Source organism: Amphibalanus amphitrite, unplaced genomic scaffold (genome assembly GCF_019059575.1).
Source record: "Amphibalanus amphitrite isolate SeventyFive unplaced genomic scaffold, NRLGWU_Aamphi_draft 000155F_arrow, whole genome shotgun sequence".
NCBI classification, from domain to species: Eukaryota; Metazoa; Arthropoda; class Thecostraca; order Balanomorpha; family Balanidae; genus Amphibalanus; species Amphibalanus amphitrite.
The window spans coordinates 512,377-529,843 of record NW_024881650.1 but is presented as its reverse complement, the minus strand read 5'-3'; the positions used below and the strand labels follow the sequence as shown (position 1 = coordinate 529,843).

General features: G+C 51.3%; 1 protein-coding gene across 1 annotated transcript in view; it reads left to right on the top strand.

Moving 5' to 3' along the window:
- Nucleotides 1-17,467, top strand: part of LOC122383098 (RNA pseudouridylate synthase domain-containing protein 2-like) — a 186,621-nt gene that overhangs the window by 147,062 nt on the left and 22,092 nt on the right. The window contains exons 7-8 of the mRNA XM_043369216.1: nt 1,544-1,631; nt 8,229-8,337. Of these exons, the coding sequence (XP_043225151.1) occupies nt 1,544-1,631; nt 8,229-8,337 (197 nt within the window). The remainder of the gene's footprint in view (nt 1-1,543; nt 1,632-8,228; nt 8,338-17,467) is intronic.

Genomic DNA, 17,467 nt, shown 5'->3' with positions numbered 1-17,467 from the left:
AAGGACGCCCGGCGGATTGAACGCTCAACGAGTTCCCGGAAAATGGGACATTTAATACCGAAAAGGTGGGGCAGATACTATAACTGGAAAAATTACTGAGCAGTAATTTTTGCGGGTTGAGGCTTCAGCACTGTAGCTTCAACCCGCAAATGAGTGATCAGTTCTACTGACTTACTTGCTAAATCAGACTCATTCCGGGAGCGCCCTAGTTCCCCGTTGCAGCGTGCACGCTACTCTAACAGTGCCTCAGCAGCCACCTGTCCTGTCAAAGCTATGTGTGATTTGTGTCTTATTTGGCGTTCTGAAGACTCGCTAGGTCCAGCATCCTGATGCTTTCTAGCATTGTGATGTGGTGTTTTTTTTTTTAGTGTTTCCTCGTTTCTTGTTCCCTCGAGCTATTGGTAGCACCGAAACATCATCCTGGCGTGCTCAGGTAGACAGCTAAGATTGACTTCAATGTAAAGAAGCTGGCACGAGAAGTGCACTTCTCGTTTAATAGCACATGTGCACACGTGTTTAATAGCACATGTGCTATTAAACATCTTTGGATTTCGCGAGCCTCAAAAGCCCTGCTCTCTGAGTTCGGTATGAAGCTCTCCACCCACGCGCTTCGGATGTGGGTTCTAACTTTGGGCTGCCGGCGGCCGTGACCTTCCTAAGTCAGTGCGCGGCCCGTCGGCCGGTGGCCGGTGTCGGGTCCCGAGGTCGTCACTCATGGCCAGCGGAGTGATACTGATGGCTCCCACTGTAACTCCGCCGGCTGATAAGGGCGCCATCGGCTCAGCTTCAGCAGAGGAGGACCGGTAAATGTCCCCTGACGCCGGCAGTTTTATAAAGTGGTCGACGTGCCCTGGGTTCGGATATTACCAGAGTTTTCGGTGGACTCCACTGTGGCTACGCTGATCGGTTTATTTGAGAATGACTTTCAGCACCTCGTGTTTGATCCCACAACCTTTCGGCGGAACGGAGTGTGGTGTTTAGGTGATGATCCGTGAAACTTGACCTCGATGGCTTTTGAAGGCTGTAAGAAGAATACACTAAGATATTATGGAAAAATATCACTTAAGTTTCACTACTCTCTGTTTCGTCATAAGATATTCATCAACTGCCTTGCCCTTTTTCTGGAGATCTGATGGGCATGCGTTGACGAAGCCGTTCGTTGCCTGTCGCCCATGCCGTTTGCGAGTCTTTAATCACGGTTAGCGTCTCCAGTCCCCGGTGGTGCCCGCCCCCCCCCCCATCCCCCGCTGACCCCGGGGTCACGACCCGACCCCGAGCTGTGGAGTGTGCATGGCACATGTTACGTCACGTTACGTGCTGGCGGCCGTGGGCGCGCGCCAGCCATCCCCGTCCGATAGCCGATTTTTGTGGTAGCGCGTCGCCCCGGCTCGGTGACGGCCGCCCCTAGTGCGTCGCGTGTGTGTCCCGATCGGACCCGGTACCGTCCGCCGCCCCGCCGCCGCCGCCGCCGCCGCCGCCCCCGGGCCGGCCGCCGCCGCCCCAGCCCACCGCGGACTCATGACTCCGCTGCACACTGTTGCAGACACGAGGTGCCGATCACGGCCGATCCCGTGCCTCTCGTTCACATGGACGACGATATCGTTGTTGTCGACAAGCCCTCCTCCATACCGGTGAGTGGCCGCGAGTGTCTGTGTGCGCGTGTGAGGGAGAGTTCACAGGTGGTGGTTCGTCTGGCAGTCCGGATTCGGCGGCGGCTCACAGGTCAGTCAGCATGTGCACGGGCCAGCACGCCGGGCCGCTCTTTCTCCACCACTAACACTGACCCAGCACGCCAGCAGCGCGGTGTGGCCCACCCCGCCTCTCCGCCCCCTCGTCGACAGGCGCTGTCTCTACTCTGTCCTCCGTCTGTACTTCCCAGCTGGTCATCTGTGCGACTATCCTCCGCAGTCCTGGATGGTGTTTCACCATCATTACCCACTCGTCCCGTCTTATCCGTCAAGTTCTTGCTGTTCAGAGTTTCTTCTCTATTTGTTGTCGCTTTATTGCGTTGTTTCCTGCTGGTGTTTTCCAGCCTTCCTACTTTAATTTCCTTCTGTCTCCTTTTTTGCATTTTTATCTACTTTCCCTCTTTCCTCAGTTCGCTCATTTTACGTTTCTCTTTTTGATATCTTTTTGTTTTCTCACTCTGTTTTTTCTACTTTCTCTCTTGCTAACACTTTCTCGCCCTATTTCCCTTTTTCTCTCCCTAGCTCAGAGACCTCCTCTTCCCTCCCCTCCCCTCTCGCCCTCCTCCTCCCCTCGTCCACCCAGCTCACCCTCCCTTTCTGTCTGTATCTTTCTCCTCTGGTGTTCGGATTGAAGTGAGCGCCCGTGTGCCGGGCCGGCCGTGACGCCGCGGGCCGCCGTGACGCCGCTGGCACCGTGACGCCAGAGAGCCCCCTGACACTGTGTTCCAGGCACGAGACACCCGTGCTCTCGCGGCCCATGGAGATAATCCACTTGTCCGATGAGCTGGTGGTGCTGGATAAGCCCTGTTCTCTGCCGGTGAGTACAGGCCGCGCACAGTCCCGGTACTCACCGCCCCGACCCTGTCCGTAACACAGACACCGGTACTGAGCACCGGCTGCCACCCCGTCCGTCACTCCGGTCAGAACACCGCGAGAAACTGCTGGTCCGAACGCCGCGAGAAACTGGTCCGAACGCCGCGAGAAACCGGACTGAACGCCGGGAGGAACCGGCACGAACAAGGGGCTGGTAGAAACCGTTCCGAAGACCGGGAGAAACCAACCCAAACACCGAGAAAGGCCGGTCAAAATCCGGGAAAGACTGGTCGAAACACCGGGAGAAACCGGCCCAAGCACCGGGAGAAGCAGAACGGAACACCAAAAGGTCAGAATGTTGTGGGAAGCGGGCCCAAAACATCCGGATAAACTGGTCCATGCACCGGGCGAAACCAGACAAAACACCGGGAGAGACTGTACCGAACGTCGGAAGAGACCGGCCCAAACACCGAGAGAAACCAAACACAATATCCGGACAACTTGTGTACGACACCGCAAGTAGCCGGGTGAAGCACCGGGAGAAACCGGTCCACGACGCCGAGAAGAAAGGATGAAACAGTTCGCAGTGCTCTTGCGAGGAACATCCTGGTTCATCACATCGGGAGAAACCGGTCCAAGCACTGCTTCTCGGAGGAACCGGAAGGAACGCGGCATACCTGAGAGAAAACGGGGCTGGTATCGCCATCGGTCCTGTCGCTCGGAATGTTTACAAAACAGAGGACACCTCAGCTGCTTTGGGATTGCAACTGGCTGAGTCTGATGGTGAACACACGAGAAATCTAAGTAACGAGGTCAGTCTATGAGACGAGCTTTAGTCTATGAGACGATCCTTTGGATGGTTCGTAGGGGTTGTCGACTGAGTGACGGCTGATAAAGGACGACTGCTGACAGCGTGAACGAGCCGTTGGAAATCGCGAATCGTACCGTTACGCCACATAGTCAAGGTGAGGCATAACCGCAGACCCGACAAAGGAAATTACTGACGGGACGTTTTTTGATCAACCAGGGTGCATTTTTTTAGGCACGGGCTCTCGAGTGGAGGCATAGACTGAGACTGACTGGGAATGAGACGGCCAAAAGACGACGCCATTTACAACTGGGCGGAGCTAGGAACGTTTCACTGACAATCCAGACTCACTGGCCGTCGGCATGTCAGGGACAATGGACGACGAATGCGTCCAATGATAAGGTTTACTGAAGGAGTAAAGTTACACCACAGACGGAACGGCTTCTATCAATTCATGCCTGTACGACGTAGGTTGTACTAAAACAAAGTCGGTTGAGGAGCGGGTCTCCATACGACTACGGGTGTGTAGCTAGACGATTGTCTTTGTCCCAGTTGAGGTTCACCTTATCCCATCGGCGAAATATTATGCAAAATGTTATGTTATTTTCGCTCTTTTTCGCGATCTGACAAGTAAGATTTTGGAAGCGACATCAGCTTTATTTCAAGAATCAAACCCGGTATTTTTTTGTAGCAGGCACCGTTCAATAACACATTCGGTAGCGTCTTGGAAGCTATTCCATTATAATCGCATGCCATGTTTTTCGGCAGTCTTTTTTTTGCAGCGCTGCTCACCCCATCTACTATTTTTGGTAGGTTATTGTTTTCTCCTAGCTTTGTTATGCTGTCCAGTGATATCAGATATCTGCACGTAAAAATAGCAGTTCTTTGGGGTGTTGTGTTGCCAAAGCAAAACAAATGTCTTTCCTGGAGGCGATTGGTAGTTTTATTGATATTGATTTTCTCATCAGATATATGTTCTGCTCGTCACAGCGAATCTTCTCCATTTAGCAAAATCACTTGAAAATTGTTCCGATACCCGCATCTACCATTCAGATCGTCTTTTTCATATCTGCCTACTTTTATAGGGCTCGTCCATAGTAAATAAAATTGCGGCCCTGGTGGCGCAGTCGGTTAAGGCGTCGACCCGCGGTGCGGGCGGTGCCGGGTTCGGGCTCGATTCCCGGTTCCGCCCGTTCCGCGGGCGTCGTCCCCGGCTGTGTCACCAGGTGTGGGGTAGGCTCCCACTTCAGCCGTAGCCTGGGGGCCCTCCTGTAAATGGGCATACATGAGCCCGTTGGAGGGAGGCCTGAATATAAAAAAAATAGGCATATATGTATTTATCTTTCATCAGCGAGAGATGGATGAGACGTCTGTGAGGCCTGATCTGCTTGCTCGTTCCCTCAGTCACACAAATATTTCTGGTGGCGCGCGGCGGGTCTTGTTGGCTCGTTTTCTGGTCGCTGAGTGACAGACGACCTGCGGCAGCCCACCGCTGAGTTGTCAAACAGCTCCGCGCGGCCGGGAGCCGTGGTCACCGGCGCCGTGTCTGGCTGACACGTATGAGGAAATCGGGCAGCTCTGCTGGCGATGCCGGCTGCGGGCGATCAGGAAACGGGATTCAAGAATGGAAAAAGTCTCGAGCTCTGTGACAAAATCACGTCGCAGTAGCACTTCGGATGTGGGACAGATGCGTAGTTGTTGACAACTTCTGGAATAACTGCGATTGAAATATGTGCATAGTGGAATGAAATGTGGCTGTGACGTTTTACATATATTAGGCTGAAAAGAAGCACAATTGTTAGCATGGCTGAAATGGGCTGCGGAAAACAGCCTGCTGCTTGACGGGAATACATAGTAACGACCCGCCCGCTGAGATAACACATCGCGTCTGTGTGTGCGTATGCCAGCGTTGGTCACCGTTGAACGCTGTCTTCGCGCATGCCAGCGCCTCAGCTGCTCCCCCTGCCCGGGGGGGGGGGGCGTGTCCAGACACCTGTTGGTGGACCGATCGACGCTGGCAGACAGCCCAGAGGACGGGCGGGCGGCGGGCACTGGTCCCGCAGAGCGGAGACGGAGCGACCGATGGAGATAGCCCTCCGGGCGGTCCGTTCCTAAAGGGAAGAGGGCGTCGGGTGACCCGCGCTGCCAATGCGCCGGGCGCCGGTGGTGCTAAAGCGAGCTCACTTTCTTGTAAATTTAGGCATTGGCCAGCTTTTTACTGAACTTTTGGTGTGGTATCGTCTATTTCTCAATCATGGAATGGCAACTCCGGTAAAATTTTGGCCGCTTATTTTTGTTACGCTTGTCGTTTGACTTGGCAGAATGTTACAGATTGACACTACATAGCTACGACAGGATACCTATTTTTGGAAAAATGCCACTTCAGAGGACGAAGCCGAACAACCCAAACACTGGATCGTCCGCCGCGGACAGGCGCGACTGGCATGTTACAGAGACATGGGAACTGTGACTGACGAGGTCTGATGGTTGACTGACATTCACATATTGTGGCGAGCTGTGACTGACGAGGTCTGATGACTGACTGACGAGGTTTGCCGACTAACTACCGCTAACGGACGGATAACCAGCGGCGGCTGCCGACTGACGAGAGAACACGACGGACCAACTTCCCGCTGACATCTACTAGACACGACTAGAGGGCATATCGCTACCCCGAGCTTTGACATCCAGTGAATCACAGCGGGGTCGTACAGGGAGCTGGTCTACCTGTGTGTTTACTTTTCGTGGCCGAATCTCGCCTCTATCTGGCGCCCAGCTGCTGTTGTAAGTGTTGTAAAAGGACGGTTAGACGGTAAGACAGGCCCTGCTCTTAGCTGTTTGCCATAGATTGCCTCATTTCGTCGGATTTGTAGTGTTTTTGGCGGAGTGTTTTGTGTTTTCGGGTAATGTTTAGTTCCCAAGCCCATACATGTTCCACATCTCTTTAGTTAGACTCTTCAAAATACTTACCTTTTGTGGTATGGCCCTTTGGATGTTTTTCAGAATGTCTCCCGACATATCGCGTTATGGTAATTGTCCATGCATGACAAAAGACTGGTTGCAGCGTTTGAAATTTGCTCGAAAACTGTTATGAGGGCTGTGAATTGTGTAATGCTCTGTTTCTGACTGCATGCCTTGTATGTCAATGGTTCTGTTGTTGATAGTGTGATAACTGATAAAGGATCACTGTGTGATGTGTGTAGGAGATCTCAAATTGTAGCGATGGCTAGATTATATTATCCTCATGATAATGAATATGCTGTCATTACCATATTGCACACTTGACGCTGGCTCGGTCCCGTCGTTAGAGTCGGTTGTTGAAAAGGCCAGCTAAGACTGAAGCCATTCTATTCATCATTGCGAGGCTTTCCTTGAACAGTGAACACTTGAACTTAGTTACTTATCCTGGTAATAAAGTAAACAAAATGCTACTCAGAAGGTATGGCAGTTCGTTGGAAGGCTCGTGTCAGGCTCGTGTCGGGTCGCTTTCCGATGTCTCCCTCAGTGGTGCTGGCTCACTGAGGCGACAACTGGCTGCGGCCTCGGTGGCCGCCCTGCCGAGCGGAGCGTAAAATGACCTCCGGTCATACTCAGCAGAGCGTGCCGCAGCTGGCCGCCTCTCAATCCTGCCCTGCTCGGCGGCACAGGGCGCCCCTTTCCCAGGCACAGTCGCGTGATTCTCATATAGTGGCATAATACTCAAAGATATGATGCAACTATGCGCCCAATGTCCCATCTCACAAACGTCTTCGTCGGCACGATGGTCACGAGTCACGACACAATTTCCTGCACTTCAAAGCCCGTCGTCCTTCGCCACAGTGCCAAGACCCATGCCCTTTGTCTTGCGAGTTGCGACCGGGACCGAGTCCCAGGGGTCGCGGCTATCAGCGAGTGTCTGTCGTCATCCATGATCCAGTACGCGTTATCAATAGTCACACCGTGGTGATTGGTCACATTAGTGATTCGGCCCCGTCAGTCGTTGCTCTCCTTTCCCCACCGTCGCTCCGCTCACTCCCCTAAAATATACCGAGTCAGACGAAACAGCCAGTTAAGGCAGAGAGTGCCTCGATCTCGGTTTGTGAGTTGTTTGGCCTCACTGCGCGACGGGTCATCCGACGTGTTATGGAGATGTCGCAATCTTCAGAACTCTCCTCTGAGCTCCCCTTTAGCACAGTTAGTGGGCCCCAGCGGACGATATAGCTGCTCGTCCTGCCCTTCCGGCGTAATGAAACATGCAAAACGACCCGCCAGGGCGCAAACACAACACGTTCAACTTGAACAATGCAGAGCAATGAGGGTCGAGAACCTGTCCACTTTTCCTACTTTCCTATTGAACGTAAACGATGCCTTTGCCTTTTTGCCATGTCTTAGGCCAACTCATTCCCAGGGCGCTAAAATGATACGTCGGCACAAGGTAACCTAACGGGCACTTGGCATAACTCATAGGTATTACCAGTATTACTCATAGGTATTACTCATAGGTAGGTACGCATCTTATTCAGTAGCGGCGGAACACCTTCAATTAAGGGGGGGGGGGCACTGCCGACTTTTGGTCCCATTCTTTCCATGCAACGTCCATAGGGCTAATGTTAAAATGCCAAAATAAAAGGGGGGCACGGTGCCCCGGTGCCCTCCCCGTTCCGCCGCCTATGATCTTATCCGGTATCACGTTGTAAAGGTAGCGTTTTGGACTTGACTTTGTCTCTAAAACGTGTGTCGTCCGTTGGCCTGTGCACTGTTTGACACGTGTATTCGCAGTGTGTTGTGTATGATGTTGCGTCTACCGCTCTATTGATGTCTCCTGCGCGTGTGCCATTATTCTGCCGTCCGTACCCTCTGTATCATCTTGTACCATATCTCAGCCGTGGGCTGTGGTCGTGACGCTTGTACACTGACCAGTTTCCTCGCTGTGTCGCCAGGTTCATCCGTGCGGCCGGTACCGCCATAACACGGTGGTGTTCATTCTGGCCAAGGAGCATGGCCTGAAGAACCTGCGGACCATCCACCGCCTGGACCGGCTGACTAGTGGTGAGTAGACACAGCACAACACAGCATAGCACACAACACAGTGGACCATCCACCGCCTCGACCGGCTGACTAGTGGTGAGTAGAGACAGCACAGCACACAGCACACAGCACATCATCTCGCCGAACCGTGACCTGGACCACCATGTACCGAGGACTAAACGACTCGGTGTGCAGTGGCTAGTGCTTTTATTTGGTCATTTTCCCATCCGGTCTATGACGTTTTGGCCGTGCAGTAAATGTCATTACGGTCACTGGTCAGACCTCAAATAAAACGGCATCATTGACAATTGTGGTGTTCCTAATGCGCTACTTCAGAACCGAATGCTCACTAAACATTGGGCGTTATTTATTTGTTTTGGGCGATGACGTTCTCCAATGGGGCACGTCAGGCAGCTTGTGTGTTGTCTTTAGTTGTGAGTTTATAAAACAACTCAGCAAGTACTTTGTCCAGGGGCGGATCCAGCCGATCCGTTTGGGGAGGGCAAAAGTTTCCGACCTATCCGACGACCCCTATCCACCCCGCACTGGGAGGAATGTAAGATACATTTTTGGATGGGGATGCAAAATTTTCTCAAGGAGCCCCACCGAAGGTTTTGGGCCCCTTTACTTTTTCAAGCTGTCAATCATCGATTTATAAAAACCAAAAGTTAATGAAACAATCCATACAGGAAGTTATCCAAAATGTTTGCATATTTCAGTGAACCTCACAAAATCACAGCATACCTAATTAAGTGAAATGCGACAATTTTTTTTACTGGGTGATTTTTCTTATGCTAACCACCACCCGCAAGCCTCAAACCACTTTTCTGGATCCGCAGGGGACCTTTGAGAGCCCTACGGGTCCGCTCTTACTTCAGACCGGTAAAAAACCTCTGGAAACTGAATGACTCAATGGAGGCTCCTCCAGAGACCTTCACGACTTCTCAGATTGAATGAGCCCCCGACCAGGGTCGGTTCCTCAGAAGGTGCTGAAGGGTTTCAGAAAGCAGCGTAGGCTCGAGAGTCTTTAAAAGTTCTTCATAGGGTTCTTCATAGGCCAGCGTGGGCCCTTGGAGCCTTCGTTACAGGACTCTCAGAGGTCAGCATGACCCCTGCAGTCTGCCTGCATTGAGGCCCGATCAGAGGCCGTCGTGGGGCCCTCAGACGCCAGCGTGGGCATTTGAAGCTTGCGTTGGGTCCTAGAGGTCGTCGTGACGGCCCATAGATGATAGAGGTCGTCGTGAGGGCCCTCAGGGACCGTCTCGGGAGGAAGTGTGGAAGTCGTTGTGAGGGCCCTTAGAAGCCTTCAAGAGGACCATCAGAGGTCGTCATGAAGATCCTTGGCCATCATGACGGTCTTCATAGGCCCTGGGCCCTCAGATATCTTTGCAAGGCCCTCAGAGGCTGTGGTAAGGCCATCAGAGTACATCGTTAGGGCCATCAAGAGACCGTCACAGGTTCCTCAGATGCCAGCATAGCCCCTGCAGCCTGGTTGTGTTGGGGCCCTCAGAGGCCGTCATGGGCCGTCTAAAGCCCGATGGGCACTCAGACCTGAGATAGATCTAGGACCGTGTCACGAGGGCCCTCAGAGACCGCCGTGGGGGCCCTCAGAGGCAGCGTAACCCCTGGAGTCTCCCTGGGGTCCTCAGATGCCGCCATGGGGCACCAAACGCGGTTCGGGACACTCCTAGCCGGTGAGGGCCCCAAAGACCAGCATAGGGCGCTCCTGACCAACAACTGGACGTCTGATGATCGGTGATCCCACATGATCGTTCGTTTCCCAATCACTGGTCTTCAGGAGAAAATGTATTTGGTGGTGTGACAGGCCTCTTATACGGCTTTTGGGGGGTGAAAAAGCTATGTTTGCACCCCAATGTTTTTCCATGGGTCTGGAGCTGAAACCCCTGCACCCTTTATCCGGATTTCCGCTGCCCTTGAGCACCGAGATGACCAAGCCACTTTACAACGCCACACTATCTACATGCAATCAGTTCAGGGAGTTCGATCTATTAACAGCATTCTGGCATAAATCATCAGCAGCGAACGTCCAGCTCCTTCCTTCGGAATGGCCGTCACCGAAAGTCCTGCTTTTCGTCCAGATAGCCCTCGACGCCTTATTCAATTTTATCATCTCTGCATGCTTTGGGAGGGGCAAAAGAACAGTCTTGCCCACATGATTTAGCTTTGGGGAGGGCAAATGCCCATTTTGCCCTCCCCTGGATCCGCCACTGACTTTGTCTCTCCGTGTACACTACACAAAAGTCGAAGCTTATGTTTAAGAACTTGGGGTTCTCGCCGAATACCTATTCTCTTTCCCAGCTTGTGTTTTGTATTTCTTTCCCTCGGTGCATTCATGTTGGTATTTTTTGAGTTATTTCTCATTATGATAACAGATGTTTATCAGCGGAACTGCTTGCTTTCCTCAACGTTTACCAAGTTCCTTCACGTGTCTGCATTCCAAGTTATTTCCTTTTCCTTTTGGGTTGATATCAGCCCGTATATGGGACAGACGGAACAGTCAGTGAGTGTACTGTTCACCAGCCAGTCCCAGTTCCTGTCCGAAGGCATGGTGTTTGATCGGTTGCCACGCTGGTTTTTACCGCCACACCGGTCTGTTGGCACTGGTAACCGGGAAGGAACGCTAGCGACAAACACCTGAATACCGTGACAAGCCGTTGTTTACCGTGACACTGAGACACATGGATACGGCCGGTGGTGTCACCTTACTGTGACGGTAATGGCGTGAAGAGCCACACCGGGATTGGTACGATACGATACGATACGAACGATACGGCACGATACGAATATGGTACAATTGATGATACAATCATGATCATTTACATGCGTCGCAGGCTACCCCGTCCGCCAGAACAGTATGTCAACTGTTGGTTATGAGGAGTTTTTTTCGGCGACTTTCTTGACCGTTGATGAAGTTTGATTTTATTTGTTGTTTACATTGCCATTCAAACCACATTCATCTTAAAGGGGCCCTGACACTTGCACGATTTTGTGGCACGCATTGGCACGAATCGAAGCGTGCCCGTGCGCAAACTAGTCGTGAACTGACATGAAGTGTGCGTTAACTCGTCGTGACTTCGTGTCATGTCGGGGCAAAAACTTTGAAATGTTCAAAGTTTTGGTCACGACAAAATTTCGCAACCGGATCGTGAATTATGCGCAAACTGTTCGTGAACTCGTCGTGAACTCGTCGGGACGGTGCGGGAAGTGCGTAAACTATGCGCAAACTATGCGAAAAGTATTCGTGAACTCGTCCTACCAGCCCGTGCCAATGTGTGGATCTCGGCTTGCTTCGCAGCGCGAAATTTGGGATTGTTTGGTGTTTTTCCCTAGTCGATTGGACGCCTACACTGTAAAAAAAATTCACTAGCTAATTTTGAAATTAGGCATTTTTTACGAGTGCCTCCCTTGCACCTCGTTACAACATACATGGACATTGGTAGTCAGAGCCATGCACGTTAACAATGCCCTTTGTGGAACAAATGCCTACGAGCGAGAGCATGTTCAGGAACCTAATTTTGCGCAGTGTTAATGAACTACGCACAGCCTCACAGTGTTACCCGCCGTTGGCTTGTTCTCGGCCAGTTTTTGGCGTGTCCCTCAATTAGGTCATTTTGCTATTAGCTCAGCTGACGAGGCCCCGGCTGGCACCTACTAAACGGATAACCTTGCGTGCAACCCCGCTTGTTGTCACGAACGCCTGCAGCTGATAAACGTGCTGGTAAGCTTGCGTGGTCAGCGGCTTCGGATGGCTATGAGGATGTGCCTCATAGCTATCCTCGTCGCATGTTACAACCTAGGAGTCTGTGGCTGCTTTCAGAAGGAGTCCCCCCCCCCCCCGGCCGCATCCGGGAGCCGGCGTCCATTTTGTGTTGCGTCGCCATTACTGTGTGTGTCTGCCCAACTGCTCTTTGGCTTGATTGAAGGTGAGGCATCTTGTATCATTTGCTGTGTGCTCAACAAAAAGGTTGTCCATTTGTAAACAAAAGTTATTATGTTGTTGAGCTTCTTAGAAGATGTATAGTATCGCATAATGTTGCCCGTCGTTGGCAGAAGTGCGCCGTTATCGTCTATCCAAGTCAGAATAGCTATATGTTTGGGACTTAAGCTAGCTTGTGGCAGGATATATCACTTTCTTCAACTTAAATTTAATCATTTTCCAGATTGGTATGCCTTATGATAATAATAATGTTGATATTCGTTTTTTTCACCCATTACAGACTTCTCTGGTAAAGAATGGGGCCATGTACATATGTCCTGGCCTACCTTCACCCCGCGACCATGCCGCCGGTGCAGAGCTAATGAAAAATCACAAATGTTTGATGGTGGTTATTTAAGAAACCTGATTGCAAATTATTCAGTTAGTTGTTGTTGTTGTTGTTGTTGTTGTTGTTGTTGTTGTTGTTGTTAACCCGCGCCCCGCTGGGCTATTCAGCCATACGCGCCCTGCTGGGGGGGGGGGGCAGATTCTGCCCCCCCCCCCTGTCTAACTTCCGAACCGATGGTCGTAGAAAGACGGGGAAAACGGCAATCGAAAGCTTGAGTGACGTCAAATTTTGAAGTTGGTTGTTAAGGCCTAAAAAGGTGTCTATCCGATGCAGTTCTTCACGGCGAATCGAATGGTGCTATTTTTATTTCCGTACGAGGTCTACAACTTCCAAAAAAATCATTTTTCAAAATTTTTGTGTGTCGTGACGTCATAACATTTTGAATAACTCCCACATTTTTGAACCGATTCTTCTAAAAATTGGTATGTAGGTGCACATAGACCACTTCTTTGACATATATTCCGGTTTTTTCGATAAACTCAAAATTTTGGATTTTATAAATATTTTCCCAAAAAAGTCAGTTTTTTGGAAAAATTTTGGCCAAAATCCAAAATTTTCAAAAAACCGAGATAGCCATTTGATAGACAAAGTAGAATCACGTATAACCTTTTTTGTTACGTCTTGATTCCTTTAAAAATGAAGAAGTTAGCGGCGTTTGAAATGTTGCCGTTTTTTAGGCGAAAATGGCGAACATGACGTCACTAAAACGTCAATTTCTCAAAAATTTTCCGACGGATTTCGCTCAAATTTTCAGGGAACGTGTCAAATTGATGTATGATAAGGTACTGAAAGTTTGACGTCGCTGGCATAACGCGTTTAGAAGTTATTGGCGAAAAACGGGAGGGGGGGGGGCAGATTCTGCCCCCCCCCAGCGGGGCGCGGGTTAAAGTTATAGTTATTGTCCTGGCGTTGTTATCGTTCTCGTTCTCGTTCTCGTGCCCGAATAAATGTGCTGCAGCGCTACTCAGTCTGTTTACTTGCGGGTGGCTGTCGAGAGTCGGGGGCACTGGTTGACGGAATTCCGTCGACGGAATTCCGTCGACCCAGTGCCTCGACCCCGAAGGCCAGTAGTGGTACTAGTTAACTAGTGCCACTACTGGCCTTGAGCTAGTACCATTACTAGCCTTGGGGGCTAGTACAATTACTGGGTATGAATTAGTAGGCAGTGGCTAGTTACCTTACCAGGCAGGGGCTATTATGACACCTAGTAGACGCACTACCCACGCTATTTACGTGCGTGTTGTCAAACTAGGTGGAGCACGGTGGTCGTATGCATACGAGGCACAGCCTTGTCGAACAAGCTTGTTACTCGGCAACTAGCCTAAAATTAGCCAAATTTACACGCTCCTGCAATGTTATTTTTGCGCTGAGAATTCCTCTACGAGGGGCTTGTAAGTTTTTTTACAGTGTAGATGGGAAGTAATGATTGAAAGTGTATTTAACGGATCATTTCAGGTCAAAGAGGTCAAACTAGGTCACACGGGGCTCATGTTAGGTCACAGAGGTCACCATGAGGTCACGATGGGTCACGCCAGGTCGCAGAGGTCAGCCAAGGTCACGATAGGTCAGTCCAGGTCAAACTGGTCACATTAGGCACGGTCAGGACATTTGTGTCACTGGAGGTCACGATGGGTCTTGCCAGGACACGGAGCTTACAATACATTAGTGAATGGGAGGTCCCATTTCTGGCATGCCCAAGTCGGCACAAATTGCGCAAACTTGTCGTGCCAATGCGTGAAGTGCGTAAACTATGCGCAAACTATGCGGAAAGTATGCGTGAACTCGTCGTACCAGTCCGCGCCAATGTGGACACTGATAGGCACGCATTCGTGAATTATTCGTGAAATCGTCGTGAACTGGTCATGCACTAGTCGTGAACAGTGCGGGAGCCATCCCAGTTCGTGCACGAAAATGGCACGGCTTGCCACGACAAAATCGTGACCAAAAGTCGTGCAAGTGTCAGGGCACCTTTAGTTTTACGCCGCTCCCCACTATCACTCTCCGATTTCACTGTGCCCCGTGGCCACCCAGAGTCCTGAGAAGTGAATGCGCCGTTACCCCACGTCCCCGAATCCTCACTCTCTGGTCCGAGTTCCGACCCAACATTTCCCGGTCGCCATCCTTATCCACCTGCCAATAATTACCACAACCTGCGTTTCTGATGCTATGCCACTATGGGATCTCCCCTCCTCACACGGGGAACCGCGCTGTGTCACCGTGACGCCGCCGTGTCACGCCCGTGACACTGCCGTGTCGAACTGTGACGAAACGGACCCGACACGTCGTCACGCGACCATGACACCAGACGGCGACCCGGTCGTACCGACGATTTATTGGCCTGTGGAAGATTGGCTCAGTCCGGTAATGACCAAACGTAGTGGGCTATGATGGTTGACATGGTTCATTGAGTGGTTCATGTTGATTGAATGATTGATATATCATTCTTTCTACTTAATCTATCGATCGCTGATGCAAGTATAGGTGCTGTAATAAATATATCGTCGGGCTGTATTTGCAGTTGTCATTAGCCGGTCATAAGGTGACTTTAGAACGGTTGTATTCAAAGCAATGCACTACAACCGAACTTTTCACCAGCGCCGGGAGCCGTATAGGGCTCAAGCAGTCTCCGAGGTCATTGAAGTCGTCAAATTGAAAAGGTTTCCATCTCAATATGTACAGAAGTATAACAGTTTCCGACATTAGTGTTTCTACTGGATGATTGCTTTTCTCAGAGCACTGCTGGCTGCTCCTGAAATTCCGTGGGTCTACCGAGCTGTGGACCGACTTTGTATCTGTCTGATCTCTCTCTCTCTCTCTCTCTCTCTCTCTCTCTCTCTCTCTCTCTCTCTCTCTCTCTCTCTCTCTCTCTCTCTCTCCCGCGCCTTTCGTCTGCATTGCCGATGCACGGTCCTCAATCGTTGGATGATGCAAATGGGCCACACTGAGCCTTCACAGACGCATAAGGAATCGACTCCGGACGGCCATTTAGACCGACTGTCTGAATATAGTGGCCGGGCGGGAAGTGGTGAGAGAATTGAGGCGACTTTCTTCCGGGAGCTTCTGCGTCTGCCGGGCTGTCTCTGTCATACAGAGGCGTGGCGGTCTCTGGACTCGGAGAGAGACATTTTCCTATATAGGAAAATGTAGTGTCGCCTGCTAGTGTCGCCTGCTAGTGTCGCCTCTAGCAGCTATATAGCTGCTAGAGGCGACACGTGTGTAGAGGTGTTGCGAATTCTGACCAGCACCCGTTCCGTTTCGGGTCGATGGCGGCTCGTTGACAATTTACTTTCCTGACAGGTCACATTCCCGCCTGCATTAGAATGCACCTACCGAGCCCAGCTAGTGAGGCTTATCGGTACGACAAACACTGCCAGCAAATCCTCTGGCGCGGCATGGCCGGCCGGTTTCTGTCGAGCTGGCTCTCTGACGGTCAGGGGTCAACTAATAGCCACTGTCACAATGTGCTGTGTGTGACGTGTGCCGCTGCCTCGCATAATCCGGGCTATTTATAGCGCTGCCATGCCATCCACGCTGATGGCGGAACGGACCCGTAATGACTGACGGACCAATATCCACTATCCAGTTGGGTTTGACATGCAACTCTAATGTGCCTAAGTGTATTTTGTAAAACTGTTGGCTTTTTCTGTCCCCTGCCCGGATACTTCAGCTCCAGTTCTCTCTTCTCTCTCCCTTCCTCCCTTCTCTCTCCCTTCCTCCCTTCCTCCCTTCCTCTCTCCCCTCTCTCTCTCTCTCTCTCTCTCTCTCCCTCCCTCCCTCCCTCCCTCCCTCCCTCCCTCCCCCCTCTCTCTCTCTCTCCCTCCCTCCCTCCCTCCCTCCCTCCCTCCCTCTCTCTCTCCCCCTCTCTCCCTCCCTTCTCTCTTTCTCTCTTTCTCTCTCTCTCTCTCTCTCTCTCTCTCTCTCTCTCTCTCTCTCTCTCTTTCTGCTCTCTTCTGTCCCTGCTACCGTCATCGTCCCCATCCCAGTACCCTTTCCTGTACCATGGCACGGTGTTGTCCGACCTCTGTCATATGCCCGGCTCAGTTCCGGCTCCCGACTCCCAGCAGCATGCCTGGCCATTAGTTCAAGGGGACGGCACAGGGCTGTTTCGCGTCTAGTTAAAGGGTGCTGTTTCGTGCCATTATATAGTTAAGAGGACGGCCCGGTGCTGTTTGGTATTCATCATATGGACTTATCTGCCGTAGTGGGACCGTCCATTGCCGCCGCTCTGCTCGGACCCTGACACCACCGCCTCCCTGAGGCGAGATATGTCTGCGACAATAGCGAGACAGAGCCTCACACCGCCTGGCAAGGCAGACCGGTAGTTTCTTTATCCGTTGTAATAGGAACCAGCTCCATGAATCCATGATTGATTGCCTAGTTGTTTCTTAGATTCCATAAGTGAACCAAACGAATACGCCGTCACGGTTTGGTTCATCCACAGCTCATGTGATCAAGGCTTGGAACAACCAGCTGGGTCTGATTGAGCGAGAATCTTTGGGCTCGTTTTATAATGATTCTTTATAAAAGCTTTCATAAAATGAAATTGAAAAGTTTGCAGGCATCCAATCTTAGGGTAGCCATTTGAGCATTTGTGTTTGTGTCATGTGTGAAATTCATTCCTTCCCGTCATGAGCCTCCAGCATTCTTGGTTTGGCAACGGATCATAAAGCTCCAGGAACGCGCGGAAGCAATCTCCATATAGTTACGCGGCCGCCGTCCCTCACCGCTCTTGTTTGAGATTGTATCTTCTGGGTGACGAGGTTCCTGTCAGCGAATCAGCTGTTGCCATGGCAACGAGCAGCTCT